The sequence below is a fragment of the Arachis duranensis genome, chromosome 4 (assembly GCF_000817695.3).
Source record: "Arachis duranensis cultivar V14167 chromosome 4, aradu.V14167.gnm2.J7QH, whole genome shotgun sequence".
Classification (NCBI taxonomy): domain Eukaryota; kingdom Viridiplantae; phylum Streptophyta; class Magnoliopsida; order Fabales; family Fabaceae; genus Arachis; species Arachis duranensis.
In genome coordinates, this window is record NC_029775.3 from 109,726,244 (window position 1) to 109,743,035 (window position 16,792).

Below are 16,792 nucleotides of genomic sequence, written 5' to 3' on the forward strand. Positions count from 1 at the left end.
CACCCCCAATTGTTGTTGCTAGCACACGCTGACTAGTGCCCTCAGAAAAAATGATTCTAATTAGAGTTTGATTCCACAAACCATTAGAAAGTATTAAGTTCTTGACCATCAATAGTGGTTGATTTGCATATTAAAATCTTTAGATGGAAGGACAACACAAGGATGTGGAGAAGCAAGTCAAAGATCGCTAAATATTTGGATATCGGACCCATCAGCAACTTGCCAAACCAATCCTTTTTCAACAACCTTACACCCTTCCAATATGCTACGCCACCCCACGAAGATACTACTCCGATCTCTGCATTCATTATAGAACTATATCGAAAATATTTACCTTTGAAGAGTCTAGATAGGAGTGATTGTGGCTGAGAGATAACTTTCCAACATTATTTTGCTAATAGCGCCAAATTCTGATCCCTTAGGTACTTAAAACCTAGTCCACCTTCCAATTTTGGTTTTGTCATAGTATCCTAACTAACCCATGCCATTTTTCACTCTGTACCTTTTTTACCCCACCAAAATTGGGAGAGTATGTTGTGCCCCTAATTAAAATGTCAAAAAGACAGAAACGTGATAATGAATAAATTGGGAGCATCCCCAACAGTTTTGATTAGAACATGCCTGTCTGCACAAGAGAGGAGTTTCCTTTTTCACCCTTGAACTCGCTTTCTCACCTTGTCCTTGATTTCTCCGAAGGTGGCCTTTTTTTATTTTTGAACTGTAGATGAAAGACCTAAATATTTATCCTGTGTACCAATATGAACAATTTTTAATTTCTGAGCCAGTAGTAATCGAGTAGCCGGAGGAGTATTATTACTAAAGAATTGAGTTGATTTATGTAAATTAACTTTTTGGCCACTAAACCCCTTGTATGACTGAAGAAGATTGAGAATATTTTCACAACTATTTTTTGATGCTTTTCAAAAAAGGATTGAGTCATCCGCAAACAATAAATGATTAACAGTGGAACATCTTTGGTTGATCTGAATACTTTCAATGAGTCCGTTTTGCTCTGCCTTATTTAGCAAAAAGTATAATCCGTCTGCATAGAAAAAAAAGGGTAGGGGATAGAGGATCTCCTTGACGGATACTTCTATTTGGTTTAAAAAAATCAAAAGGTTGACCTTCAACAACGACAGAATAAGAAACTATATTCACTACCTCCTGTATCAAACCAATCCACCTACATTCAAATCTCAGTTTCTCCAAAATAAACCAAAGAAAATGCCACTCAACACGATTATAGGCTTTGCTTATATCCAATTTAACAACCATTTCGGTCGATAGGCCCTTCTTCTTTGTCTTTAGAGAGTGCATACATTCATGAGCGACTAGGACATTATTTGAAATTAATCTACCTTTAATGAGGGTACTCTGATTAGGACTGATGAACGAAGTCATAAATTTCTGTAGCCGATGGGCTAGTACTTTAGAAATAATATTATACACAATTGAGGAATGGCTGATGGGTCTAACCTGTGTCATATCCTTCACATCAGAAATCTTAGGAATGAGACAGATTTGTGTATGGTTGAAGCTCTTGAGTAGTCTACCACTAACAAAGAAACTACAGACAACCTTAAAAATATCCTCCCCTACTAAACTCCAATAGAATTGAAAGAATTTAGCCATAAATCCATCATCGCCACGGATGTTCTGGGGTGAACACTAAAAATCGCACATTTTACCTCATCAAAGCTGACTAGTCTAATTAATTTTCTATTCATGGTTTTTGAAAAACTTTGGTTTCAAAATCTTCGAATGCATGTGATGGATTAGCTTGGCCAATTGTGAAGATCTCCTTGAAGTATGTTTTAGCTACTTGTGCAATTTTCTAACGGGTGGTAGCATATGTACCATCATTCTTTTCTAGTTTTCAAAATTTATTTCTCTAAATTCTGAATTGGAGTGATTGGTGAAAGAAATTTGTATTTCTGTCCCCTTGTTTTAGCAGCTTTACATGAGATTTCTCCCTCCAATAGCATTCCTCCCTAAAGTAAGCATCCTCAAGTTTATTTTTCAAGATTTCAATCTGTTCTCTCTTATAATACCCTCATCTCTGAGTATTTCAAGTTGAGATGTGAGTTTGCCAATATCTTTTTTTGAATTAAATTTGTTCTATTGCCGCCATTGAATAATACGGTGCCTACAATGCTTCAATTTTTGAGCCAAAACAAATATTGCTGAGCCATCCACCCATTCCTTTCAAGCTTCGGTGATAATTACCCTAATTTCTTCTAAACCACACCACCTCTCCTGAAACTTAAATCTCTGTTTAGATTTTTCTATGACTGGATTTGTATTAAGAAGGATATGCGCATGATTTGAACCGTTTTTTGTGAGTCAAGACAGCGAGACTGACAGAAAATTATCCACCTACTCACCGTTTGCAAGTGCACGATCAAGCTGCTCCCTGATTTGGTCCTGTCTTCGTTGTTTATTAGTCCAGGTGAACCTTCTCCCCATCATACCGAAATCCTTCAGTCCACCACCATCAATAAAATTCACAAATTCAGAAATAGACAAAGTTGATTTTAACCTCCCCGCCTTTCTTCTCATCGAAGCTGACTATAGCATTAAAATCACTCATAATTCTAACCTTTTCAAGGAAATATTGTACAAAAGAAGAAAGTTATGTGTACTGGGTAGAATGAATTCCATCCAAATTATTTAAATGTATCCCAATCAGCCCCCAAGAATAGTTCAAAGTAGGATCAGTTACCTTGGCAGCTATGAAAAACTCTTTTTCAGCAAGCGATGTTCTCTCCTTCCATGCTAACGCCAATCCACCAGCTTTATCCGTCGAACTAACAATCCTCTAGTCCATAAAATGACAAGATCTTAACTTACTTTTCACCAGACGAGATTGAATTTTCGTTTCACATATAAATATAATCTCGGGAGAGTGGAATTGGCATATTCTTTTAAGGTTATGAATTGTCAGAGATTTTTCTAAACTCCGATAATTTTAGGAAAAAACTTTTATGGCGAATTAAAGGAAAGGAATAAAGAAGGAAATAAAGAAAGAAATTGAAAAAGGTCAAACATTAACTTAGATGTCACAGGAATTCTATTTAAAAAAAATCCAAGCAGACCAAATTAAAAGAGTACGTACTCCACAAAATAATGAGAATTGTGATGTAATATTTAAATATTTAAAAAATGTTAAGTATACATATAAAGAATAAAAAAAATTAACTTTTGAAACGAAATCTTACTATATTTATCTTACTAAATAATTTTGTTTATATATTATTATATTTAATATTTAGTTTATAATATTTAATGCATATTTTATTTAAATGTATATTTAATGTATTTAAATGTATATTTTTACATAAAAATAAAAGAATTCAGAATAATTAATAAAAAAATTATTGGAGAATCAAAAATTGTTTTAATGTACAGTCAAATGAATGAACCACCTGAAACCCGTATAAGAGTTGGTAATCAAAATTTTAGTAAATTATGAGTTTATTTGACGTGATGTATTACCAAATTAGGGTATCAAACTTTTGAGATAAATAAAATATTCTGATTGAATTTTTCTTTTTGACGAAAAAATTTTTTATTTATAGAAATAACCATACAATATTTATGGATAGAGGAAAAAATATTAAATCTGACTCTAAAAAAATAGATATTTTTTATGTGGAACTATATACTAAGAGTAAATACAAATTGCAAAAAATCTTAACAAATGAAAATAGAAATAAATTTAAATTTAAGTTTCTAAATCTATTTGTGTTGCAATATTGTGAAATATCATTTTTCTTCTTCGAATAAATTTAAATATTTTTTCAATCTAAAAATATTTCTATAAAAAAAGTTTTTATCATTATATTTTTCTTCCAATGAAAAAAAGATCTGTATCACCATATTAACACCGCTCATAAAAAAAAGTAAAAATATCACAAAAGAAGAAAAATACAAGAATATTAAAATCTAAAATTTAGGAAAAAAATTAGAAATAAAAAAAGAAGGAGGACCGAAAATGAAAAGACAAAGAAGATAAAAAATAAAAAGAAAGAAAGAAAGAGTAGGTGAAGAAGAAAAGGAGGGAGGGCCTGAGAAGAAAAAAAGGGTAGGGAGAAAAAGACACAAAGAAGAGAAGAAAGAAAGAGCGAATGAGCCTACAAGTTTATATTTCCATACTTACAATTTTAAAAACAAATTCTTATATTTCACAAATTGACCTTTATTAAAGTTTTAGAGAAAGGGATAAATATGTTTTTGACCTTTTGTCACGCAAACATTTAAGTCCCTAACAATTGAAAATTATATTTAAGTTACTAACTTCCTTAAAATCAGGACATTTAGATTTCTCCATCCAACTAAACTTGTGAAACGTAACAGAGATATCTGACGTGGATGCCGTTATGCTGACATGGCTATAACAGTGTTTCAAGTGGATGTGGCAAAAAGGTTTAGAGACAAAAAAGTCTCCCAACTCTAAAATGACGCCGTTCTATTCTAAACCTTAATCCTACAAATTTAGGGAATTGAGTGAACGAAAATGGGGACTCTGATACTTTTCATGACCGCTGATGGTGTATCCTCGAATTCAAGGAGAAGTGGAGGATAAGAAAGACAAGAATGGTCCACTGTGAGCTCGGGGGCATATGCATTGCATGCAAGAGATGAGAAAGACGACGTCTCTCCAAAGAACTTTTGTAGAGTGTATGCAATCATATTCTTCTTGGGGTGTCCATCCTATATGGTAAGTAAAGAAAATTGTTGGGTTTAAATTATGATTCACCTTAAATACTATATGATTTTCAAGTTTTTTTTGGATTGTTGTGTAGGTAAGAAAATCGTATTGTAAATTTTTTTTGTCTAGCTTAACGAACACATTGTAAGACTTGGGAGCTTTGATACAAGGATCCTGGAAGAGAAAGATATAAAAAATGTTAAAGAACATCATGGGATGCAAGAGTTGAAAAATAGAATCACTAGTTTGGAGAAAAGAATGGTTGCTTTAGAGTTGAAAAAAAAAGACCTAATAGAATGGTGCATTTGTGTTGTTGTAGTTGCTTTGTGTTGCTGTTATACAATGCAATAATTAAGCAATGTTTAAAAAGAAAAATATGGATGCAAAGTAATTGTTTTTTTTTTTGCTAATATGTATGCTGTAATGATTAATGCCATTTACGGTATTCATAGTCTTTATATTTTGCAGTGTTTGTGAAATGCAATGAAATTTCTTAAAATAATAGCTAATCAAATACTCGGGAACTAAAATTAAAGTTGTCAAATTAAACATCTAAGTTTAGAATTCCAAAAGAAAAAACAAGTTCACTAACAATGTATATGGTTAAATGGCATGGTACCATCTAACAAGTTTACAACATCAACAACAAAGCCTTGTCCCACTAGGTGGGGTCGGTTACATAGATCAAACGACGTCATTGAGTTCTATCATGTATCATGTCTACAAAGAAACCATTTTCATGTAAATCTCATTTGACCATCTCATGGATGGTCTTCCTAGGTCTTCCTTTACCTTTCACCCCTTGTCCATCTTCCATTTCATCCATCCTCTTGACTAGGTGCTCTGTCGGTCTTCTTCTCACATGTCCAAACCACCTGAGACGCGATTCTACCATCTTTTCCACAATAAGTGCTACTACAATTCTCTCTCTTATATCTTCGTTCCTTATTCTATTCAATCGCGTATGACTACTCATCCATCTCATCATCTCCATCTCTGCCACACTTAACTTATGTTCGTGCTCTCCTTTGACCACCCAACACTCTGTACCATAAAGCATAGCCGGTCTAATAGTAGTGCGATAAAAATTACCTTTAAGTTTTAAAGGCACTTTTTTATCTCATATAAAACCAGACGCACTCCATCATTTTGACCAACCTGCTTGGATCCTATAATTTACATCATGTTCAATCTCTCCATTATCCTGTATGATGCACCTAAGATACTTAAAACTTTTAAATTTTTGTAAGATGTTTTCTCCAATTTTCACCTCTGTATTAGAGTTTTCTCTTCGGCGGCCGAATTTATATTCCATATATTCTGTCTTGCTATGGCTTATGTGCAGACCATTCACTTCTAGAACTTCTCTTCATAAATCCAACTTCTTATTTAGGTCTTCCATTGACTCTCCCATAAGGATGATATCATCGACAAAAAGCATGAACCATGGCATAGGCTCTTAGATATGCTTTGTGAGTACTTCCAAGACTAATGTGAAAATGTATGGACTTAAGGATGATCCGTGGTGTAATCCTATACCAATAAAAAATTATTCGGTCACACCACCTTGAGTCTTCACACTAATTGTAACCCCATTTTGTTTCTTGTAAGCACATGATGTTAATCTTCTTCCTTGTCATGGTATCCACCACCTCCATAAATTTTACTGTTAGAGTGCCTATGTTTCATGTCCTAAATCTCAACCTTCTGTCCCTTTGACCTTTACCTTTACCTTTTTCTTTGTGAACTAGCTTATTTACCCTCACCCGTTCACGAAAACGTGAGAATCCTTTCTCATTTAATACTACACCCAGACACTGATGCAGCAGCTCTTACTCATTTGACACTGTACGCGAGCCATACAACGTGTTGCTTCCGGTCAACGACATAGCTTTAGCGCAATAACGCCTTTGTTCCATGTCATGAAAATTTGACTAAATTTTTATGTTGGCTGTCGAAGGCCTAACACAACCCTCCTCCTTTATCTGGACTTGGGACCAACTATCTATAGCAGGTGTAGAATAGACGGAGTTACCATCAAACAAGTTTAATTTGACAAAAAAAAAACAAGCAACACAAAATAAGTAAAATAAAAGGCAGTTATCAAGTTTGCCTTAAACTATTACAAAACACACATTTAGCCTAAAAAAAACACAGAGACACAATTCTTCATTCTTTGTAAGAGTTGCTGCTGCCAATGTCTTCCTTGATGCCAATGTAGTTGCTGTTTCTAATTATGCGGGATATTGAGTCTATGTTGTGGCTTGAGAGTTGGATGGGAGTGGACCTTGGTCAAGTGGAGCAGGCGGCCTGAAGATTTTCTGTTTTGGCCTAAACTTGGATGGATATAATTGAGCTCTTTTTTGGGCTACAGATGGATCTTTGGCAAGAGGCCTAAATGGAGTGTTTAATGTAGGGGCCCTACTCTATATGAAGGAGGAAGATGTATTAAATTTCTCTAAAACTTTAACTATATCAACTGGTCTATCACTCTCTTTATCAGTAGTATCAATAATCTCAGAATCATCTACGGGGTGGTCAAAGTAAATATAGAACTCATCCATCTTTAAATTTTTTATTTTATTCTCTCGCATTGCATTCATCCCTACATCCCCTATCAGATTATGCAACCTATACTCAATGTCTAGACTTGTTGGGTCATACAAGTAGACAACCTTATATGATTGATATCCTAGGCCCTTAACAAGGTTATCAATGTCCATCTTAAAACATTTCTCTACCTTACCATACCATGCACATAAACAAGCTCACCACCACTTCTAATAAAATTATACCCCATGATAAAAAAACTGACACCACATAGTAATCATCCATCTGAAAAAAATAAACCAATTATTTTTATCATTTTGAATAAATCAAACGTGTGTCATACTACTCAGTAAAATTTAGGCATTTTCGCACACAATTTTAGTCATATTCAAAGATAACAATTTAAAAGCAATTTTGCCCCACAAACCCTAACCAGCAACAAAATAAACCCACATTACAATATGCTTTAGACATCCATTTCCAAACCCTTGTACCAACTAAAGCCCTTCTATAAAAAATGAACTAACCATGTAAACAAAACTTACCTTCGTAGATGAAGATAGACGACAACCAAACAATGCAACCCTTTTCACCTTTTTCAACGACTTCACCACGCAACAAGAAAGAAATTCGAACCTTTTTTTAGAGGGAGAAACAGAGTATGAGTGTGACTTTTCAGTTTTGATCTTTGTTAAGGGGTTTCCTCTAAACCTTTCTGTCACATATGTGTGGGACACCATTACAGCCATGTTAGCATAGTAACATCCATATTAGACATTTCTATTATGTTTCTGTTACATTTCACAAGTTCAGTTGGATGGAAAAATCTAAATATCTTAATTTTGTGGAAGTCAGGAACTTAAAAATTGCATTTTCCAATCTTCATAAACTTAAAAATTTGCATGACAAAAAGTCAAAGACCTATTTATCTTTTTTTCAAAATTTTATAAACTCCTAAAATTCAGATGGAGCTTTCAAGCTTGAATGCTTGATTATCTTATTCAGGAATATGGATGGAACCAACAATCACTCGGCAAGAAAAAGGTTGAGGGCGGATTTGCAAATACCTAAAGCAAAATAATGTCTACAGCATTGAATGATACATCCAAAATAAAACCAGCATCATATGAAAGGATGAAATTTAAATTACATTTCCATGTATTTAATCATGATCCTCTACAAAGAAAAATGTCATCTATATATTTTATGAAGCTGTTCTTTCAACTTTTTAAAAACTCTTGTCACAATCAAGAGGTAAGACAAAAAGGGCAAAATAAATCATGCAATTAAGAACACCAATGGCTGCAACACATCATTGTGAAAATGCATAGTATATCTCAAAATTGGAAGCATGTAAACTAAAGAAAACTCCAAATTCTAGCAGTTCAAATCTCTTAGTTTGCTGCTTCCACCACCATTTCGCAGAGACCCTACACCAAAACCAAACCAATCAATTGAATCCCAATCTTGTACACCAAGAAAGCAAGGTGACAACAAACCATCGACACCGAAAATTCCGAAAATTCTGCAGCTATGACGCAGAAATCAATGATTTCACATCCTAAGCAATGAGATAAAGATTGGTTCTGAAAATTGCTGCAGCAAAGATGTGCAAAGATGATTTGACATTCCAAGAAAGGAGAAGAGATCAATTGACATGGAAGATTGCTGCCACAAAGAACAAATGGCCAAACTCTGCTCAACGAAGCTTGTGACTTCAGTAACTCGCTATCTTCCCTTTGTCTTAGGCTTCTTAGGCGATAATAAGGTAGTGCGAGGGTTATCTGTGTTATGTCCGAAAGAATTCTTCAATGGTCCATATTCTGCTTCATCATCGTCGCTGTTGATGTCATTTGGAGTATTCCTATTCTGGTATCCCCTTCGCTGCAAGAGGAAGACATTGAAGTAGTAACTCACTAAATCTTCCCTGCTCTTTGTAGGAAACGATTTGAAAATTTGTTCCCAAAAACATGTCTCATGTGAAAGAGGGTTTGCTTTCACCACATCCTTAAACTTCTTCTCTTCGTCTTCGGTCCACAATCGCCTAACATCTTCCCCTGTCTTGTGTAAATTCCACATGTAAAATGCATCACCCAATTCTAGCTTAAGTTTAGCCCTTTTCTGAGCAACATGGAATTGGATACACTCAACAGAACCTTGAAATTGGCAGCCACATGAATCTTTTCTTCCAGCTCCGATGGGATCCCTTTCTATAAGATTGGTATTCACCTTTGCTGCTGGCCATATTTGGTTTCCAAACCATTTTGAATCACTCTCAACAGCCATGCCAGTCCATTCAGGAACTTCAGCTTGATGGGCCGGGCCAATAGGAATGGGCATGGTGGCAGGTACATCAAGTGACCATTTCTCAGCACTAGAATGAGGAGTTGGACTTCTCTCGGAACCTCCCTCTGTTCCTCCAGCATGTGAAGAGCCATCACCAGATGTTGATTTCTTGTCAGTTTTTAATCTCTCCCTAAGATTGTAGTTTGCCCCAACCTGATCATCATACATGCAAGGATGCATCCTCTGACCCTGACCATGACAAAATATATTAGTTTTGATTTCATGTCACATAAATTTTTATTTTTTAATGGTAACAGGTAGCACAATCGCATCAATTAGACGAACATTCAGTATATATCATCTGAAAAGTAAGCATTCATTTCTACCAAGAACTTTCGGATTGATGGTTACTTAATGCGTAATTAATTGTTGAATAACGAGTTAAAAAATAGCTAAAAAATCGATTTACCATGTTCATTCTTTCAAAAAGATAGCTTGCAAAATTTAGATAATGTCTGCAAACTGTAATATAATCATGTTGATATAAATTTCAAGTTGAGAGAAGAATAAATTCATTACACAAGACCATGTTAGAGCACAACAATTGTAATTGTACGTTTGGTTTGCATTTTCATTTTCTGTTTTTATTTTCTGAGTTTTTTATTTTCAGGATTTTGTGAAAGAAAAAGAAAAAACTGTGAAAGCAATAAAATCCAATATTTCACATCCTGTTTTCTCTTATTTTCTTCACGAAGTTCAGAAACGAGAAAACGCTGAAAATGAAACAGAAAATAAAAAGTGCAAACCAAACACACAATAAGTTTTCCTGCCTTTCTTTATTCAGTTCTGTTTTCTTCAATATTTAACAAAAGAAGCAGAACAACAGATAAATAGAATTAGAAATGTAAAGGTAAAAAAAATAATTAAACTATAGAGGACTCCCGGACTAAATTTAAGCACAACAATGTAACTATGAAAGCAGAGAGTACACACAAAAAGGACCAAAATTTTGAATCTTATAATACAAAAACAGCATCCATATTCCATATACAAATAGAATTAACTACAAATGCCAAATTATGAGAGGGCCAACCTCAGGAAAAATGGTAACAATTTACAAAGATACAAAAATTTCGAATTGCAAGAGGCATTAAATAAGTTAAACATTTAGGGAAAAGTATGCATTCACGGTTGGTTTTCATGGAATTGTCTCAGAAATAAACAATGTCATTAGTTATCTGCATGAAAAATTAACAGCTCATATTTTCAGGATTACCTGCCAACTAGGGTGATCACTTTTCAGATATACAGCTTCCCTGAGCAACAAAGCCTGCTTCCAGATCTCTTCACTACCATATGACTTCCACTTTGACTTTTCGGGCATTGAACCCATAGCAGGATCACAAGGATTCTCAGCCCTATCAAGAATCCAGTGCAGCATTTCTGACATAGACTCTCTCTTCCTCTTTCGACCAGAGCTCCCCTTATTAACACTATCTTCATCGCCACTATCACACCTCTTGCCACCATCCGAAACTCCAGTCATGCTGTTTACTGCATCAGATATATCCGCTACTGATGTTTTACTTCCATTCAAATTGTTGAGTCTATCCATTGCATAATTACGGCTGCATAAGTTTCCAACACTAGCCACATTTGTCTTCCGGTCCAGTGAGTTCAAATCAACAATTTTCTTGGAACCACTGAGCTCTGGATTCAAGCACCTAACTCTATTAGTTCTACACAACTTTCTCCCATCTAGTAAGTCACACACACTCTCGATACTATCTCCCGCCTCTTCTTCGCTGCAAACATCCAACAATATATCAGCCTGCAACTCCATTAGCCAACCAAAACAAACCCTACCAAACACCAAACCACACTCAGGGAAGAACTCACTATGAGAAATATTCTTCAGCCATGTCTCTAGTGTACTCAAATACCTACTTCAAGCAAGTTCCACAGTGGAACCAACATTCACAAGTTCCCCAACACAATCCAAAAACCTAGTGCAACCCTTCTCCTTCACCAAAACTTGAATAGCTTACAAAATCCACAACCATTCCAGGCCTAGATCCCATTCAAAAAAACACACAGGAATTTATCAAAACAACAATACCTTAAATGCATAAGTGCCAACTTCACCTTCAATATCTCCTATGAGCTTTTAGCAAATCCAAGGCAATCCAGCATCGACCACCCTGCCATGTACATATCAGATTCAAATCCATAAACCCAAAGCATCATGCTAAAAAGGTTCCATTTTTAACTTTTATACACCAAGAAAAAAACAATAAAAGAAAGAAACAAATAAACTTCTGTATAAAGAAAAAGACTAGGTAGTGAAGCATTCAAAGTGAGGATTCAGAAGAAGGTACCAATTAAGAATCATACAATAGTTCTTTCTTTCTTTCTCTCTCTATACCTAGATGTGTAGATATAGAGAGAGAAAGAATTTTAGGGTGTCCCGCGCTTTGTTTCTCTCTCTAGGAAAGAAAACCTTAAATTGCAGATGACATCTGTGGGAGAAGGAAGAGAAAGAAAGATAGTGAAGGGGCCAAAGTTCAAGTTTTGAACAGACACAGACCCTCTTCTTCAAAAATCCAAGTATTTTTGGTTTTCAAAATCTCAAAATAATTTGCAGAAAAATAAGTTATAGAAAAAATGGTTTTCTTTCTTTTTCTTATTTTTTCCCAAACCAATGAGATTCTAGGTTTTCAAGTTTCAATTAGAGTAAAAAAAAGATTCAATTTTATTTTTCAATGGAAGTGGAAAAAATAGTTTTAGGAGGAAAAAAAATAAAAAGAAAGAAAAGAAAGAGAATGGAAGAAAAAGAAGGCATACCTGTGTATAGAGGGGGAGAGAGTAGGAGAAAAAGAGTAAAATTTGTAGCCCTATTGTGACCCTCTATTGAACTTTTGCATCCACCTTACTCTTAAATGATGGTTGATGGAGATAATGGTATTGTATTTTTAGCCCTCAAAACCTTGTTTATATATATATTTCTTTTGAGGTGGAAAAGGAAAGGGTGGATATAGATCTAGTTTCAAAATTATTTCACAATAAAATAAAGATATTAAAATAGATTTGATTAAATTTCAAAAACAAATATCAGAAGATACAATTTTAATTTTAAATTTTTTTTAGTTTTTAAGTGAGATTTGAATTTTTGACACTTGTCTAAGCGGATTAGTAAGTTAACTACTACACCAATTAATTTGATTGAATACAATTTTTTTTAATTAAACAATATAAATTGGTGAATACGATTTCTATAAATAATTGTTTAACAAAAAAATCAGAAATATTGATTTTTATTATCTATATCAATGAATATCATACTATACATCTAGGGGTGATAAATTGGTCGAAATCCGCCGGACTGACTCGCGTATTTCGCAAAAAAATACGGGCCGAGCTAGAAATTTGAAATCATTATAATAAAAAAAGTCCGCGTAATTCGCACTGCTAATTCACAGATTTTGGCAGATTTCTGCGAGACAAGACGAGCTTGTCTGACGGGCTTTTGTCATTAAGATGATAATTGAATTTAGAACATTACTATTGTATTAGTATTTAGAACGTTTGTTCGTTTTACTTTAAGTTATAATTTGGATAAAATTAAATCTTCTAAATTTTAAATTTTAATTTCAGAAGGTAACGTGTGATCTGTCACCATTTATACTATATTTGATTCATTAGGGTTTGGACAATATTTAATTATATATTTTAAAAATATTTATTTTGTTTTAAATAATGCTAGTTTTATTATTTTATTTTAAAAAATTTGGTTAATGATTATATTTATTAGATATTTACAAAAGGAAAGGGTGGATGTAGATCTAGTTTCAAAATTATTTCACAATAAAATAAAGATATTAAAATAGATTTTATTAAATTTCAAAAACAAAAATCAGAAGATACAATTTCAATTTTAAAATTTTTTTAGTTTTTAGGTGGGATTTGAATTCTTGACACTTGTCTAAGCGGACTAATGAGTTAACTATTACACCAATTTAATTTAATTAAATACAATTTTTTTAATTAAACAATATAAATTGGTGAATACGATTTCTATAAATAATTGTTTAACAAAAAAAAATCAGAAGTATTGATTTTTATTATTTATATCAATGAATATTATACTATACATCTAGGGGTGACAAATTGGTCGAGATCCACCGAACTGACTCGCGTATTTCGAAAAAAATACGGGCCGAGCTAGAAATTTGAGATCATTATAATAAAAAAAGTCTGCCGAATCTGTATTGCTAATTCACAAATTTTGGCAGATTTCTGCGACGTAAGACAAGCTTGTTTGACGGGCTTTTGTCTTTAAGATGATAACTGAATTTAGAACATTACTATTGTATTAGTATTTAGAATGTTTGTTCGTTTTACTTTAAGTTATAATTTGGATAAATTTAAATCTTCTAAATTTTAAATTTTAGTTTCAGAAGGTAACGTGTGATATGTCACTATTTATACTATATTTGATTCATTAAGGTTTGGACAATATTTAATTATATATTTTAAAAATATTTATTGCGTTTAAATAATGCTAGTTTTTATTTTATTTTAAAAAATTTAGTTGATGATTATATTTATTAGATATTTACAAAAGGAAAGGGTGGGTGTAGATCTAATTTCAAAATTATTTCACAATAAAATAAAGATATTGAAATAGATTTTATTAAATTTCAAAAACAAAAATCAGAAGATACAATTTCAATTTTAAAATTTTTTTAGTTTTTTGGTGGGATTTGAATTCTTAACACTTATCTAAGCGGACTAGTGAGTTAACCACTACATCAATTTAATTTGATTGAATACAATTTTTTTAATTAAATAATATAAATTGGTGAATACAATTTCTGTAAATAAATGTTTAACGAAAAAATCAGAAATATTGATTTTTATTATCTATATCAATGAATATCATACTATACATCTAGGGGTGACAAATTGGTCGAAATCCGCCGGACTGACTCGCGTATTTTGCAAAAAAAAATACGGGTCAAGCTAGAAATTTGAGATCATTATAATAAAAAAAGTTCGCCTAATCCGCACCGCTAATTCACAGATTTTGGCAGATTTCTGCGACGTAAGACGAGTTTGTCTGACGGGCTTTTGTCTTTAAGATGATAACTGAATTTAGAACATTACTATTGTATTTGTATTTAGAATATTTGTTCGTTTTACTTTAAGTTATAATTTTAATAAATTTAAATCCTCTGAATTTTAAATTTTAATTTCAGAAGGTAACACGTGATATGTCACCATTTATACTATATTTGATTCATTAGGATTTGGACAATATTTAATTATATATTTTAAAAATATTTATTTTGTTTTAAATAATGCTAGTTTTATTATTTTATTTTAAAAATTTGGTTGATGATTATATTTAGTAGATATTTACAAAAGAAAAGGGTGGATGTAGATCTAGTTCCAAAATTATTTCACAATAAAATAAAGATATTAAAATAGATTTTATTAAATTTCAAAAACAAAAATCAGAAGATACAATTTTAATTTTAAATTTTTTTAGTTTTAGGTAGGATTTGAATCCTTGACACTTGTTTAAGCGAACTAGTGAGTTAACTACTACACCAATTTAATTTGATTGAATACAATTTTTTAATTAAACAATATAAATTGGTGAATACGATTTCTATAAATAACTGTTTAACAAAAAAAAAAATCAAAAATATTAATTTTTATTATCTATATCAATGAATATCATATTGTACATCTAGGAGTGACAAACTGGTCGAAATTCGCCAGACTGACTCGCGTATTTCGCAAAAAAAATACGGACCGAGCTAAAAATTTGAGATCATTATAATAAAAAAAGTCTGCCTAATCCGCACTGCTAATTCACAGATTTTGGCAGATTTCTGCAAAACAAGACGAGCTTGTCTGACGGACTTTTGTCTTTAAGATGATAACTGAATTTAGAACATTATTATTGTATTTGTATTTAGAATGTTTGTTCGTTTTACTTTAAGTTATAATTTGGATAAATGTGAATCTTCTAAATTTTAAATTTTAATTTCAAAAGATAACGTGTAATCTGTCACCATTTATACTATATTTAATTCATTAGAGTTTGGACAATATTTAATTATATATTTTAAAAATATTTATTTTGTTTTAATAATTAAATAAAAAAAGAATTGACATACATAGTCCGTCAAACCTGCTAATCCACCATTAGATGGAGCGATTTTAGTAAGGCAGAATCAGCGGAGCAAACATGCCCATTTACCATCCCTAACTACATCATCCTTTTATCATACAAATATAAAAAAATATTAAAAATAATAACGAATGTTTTGGCCTTAGTTTCAATTTTGGTATAAGTCCATTAAAAATTAAAAAATATATATTTTAGTTTTTTTATTTTTTGTTAATTACTAACATAACAAATTAAATGTTGATGTGACATGTTTTACCATATCAATTATAATTTGTCACTTTAATATTTAGTTTAATAAGTTAATATTTAGCTTAAATAAATTAGCAATTAAACTTAGATAATTTTTTAATTTTATTAAAAATTAAAAAATAATTTTTTATAGAAATTAAAAAACTTATAAGCCTGTCAAAATATATAAGTTTATTTAAAATATGAAATTCATACAAAAGAAAATTAAGCACAATAAATTTAAAGAAAAAAATGGGTGAAGGAGAGGGGACCAATTCACTGGGTAGTCACAAATAAGAGAGAAAAAGTGTGGTGATTTTTTTTGTGGTAAAAAAATTTATTGAGGCAAAACTTTTTTAGTATTTATTAAAATAAGTAGTAGCATAATCAATGTTGAAGAAAATCTTAATAGGTTGGATGAATTTCATATTTTTGCGCATTGACGGCCACCCTACTAAGTGCCAGATATATGGGGACAGTTTCGCCTGGTATACTCTGGTTACCTGCAAAGACTACATCGCTTTCCAAGACCAGGCTCGACGTCGTCCATCTCATTCTAAATCCTTGTGGAAACAGGTTGGCCTTCCATTGTACGTCGCAGGTGGGGGTTGGGCCGGAGATGTTGTCCTTCATATGGTGGCCATAGTTCCTCAACGGGCAATGGTGGAAATTCCATCTGGTAAACTCGGAACACATTTTTAACACGGTATACATCGTCAACATAACACTGCCAGTCAAGCATTGCATGGACACATGCGGCTAGAGCATGAGCTCATGGATAGTGCAATACTTGGAAGTATCCACAATCACACCTG

At 32.5% G+C, this 16,792-nt stretch overlaps 1 protein-coding gene across 10 annotated transcripts; it reads right to left on the reverse strand.

Annotated features, from left to right (window-relative positions):
• Positions 1-8,387: 8,387 nt before the first annotated feature.
• LOC107485800 (AT-rich interactive domain-containing protein 1) lies at positions 8,388-12,500 on the reverse strand. 10 transcript variants are annotated; one of them, XM_052261016.1, is made up of 4 exons: positions 11,926-12,246; positions 11,447-11,748; positions 10,824-11,352; positions 8,388-9,796 (listed from the first exon to the last, which is right to left on the reverse strand). In XM_052261016.1, the coding sequence occupies exons 2-4, from the start codon at positions 11,467-11,469 to the stop codon at positions 8,990-8,992; spliced, it is 1,359 nt and encodes a 452-aa protein (XP_052116976.1). In that variant the 5' UTR covers positions 11,470-11,748; positions 11,926-12,246; the 3' UTR covers positions 8,388-8,989. The 10 variants fall into 10 exon arrangements, with proteins under 10 accessions (XP_052116976.1, XP_020996600.1, XP_052116975.1 ...); XM_021140941.2 differs by lacking the exon at positions 11,926-12,246 and adding an exon at positions 12,392-12,500 and having other exon boundaries at positions 8,389-9,796; positions 11,667-11,748; XM_052261015.1 differs by adding an exon at positions 12,392-12,457 and having other exon boundaries at positions 8,389-9,796; positions 10,824-11,748; positions 11,926-12,066.
• Positions 12,501-16,792: the final 4,292 nt, after the last annotated feature.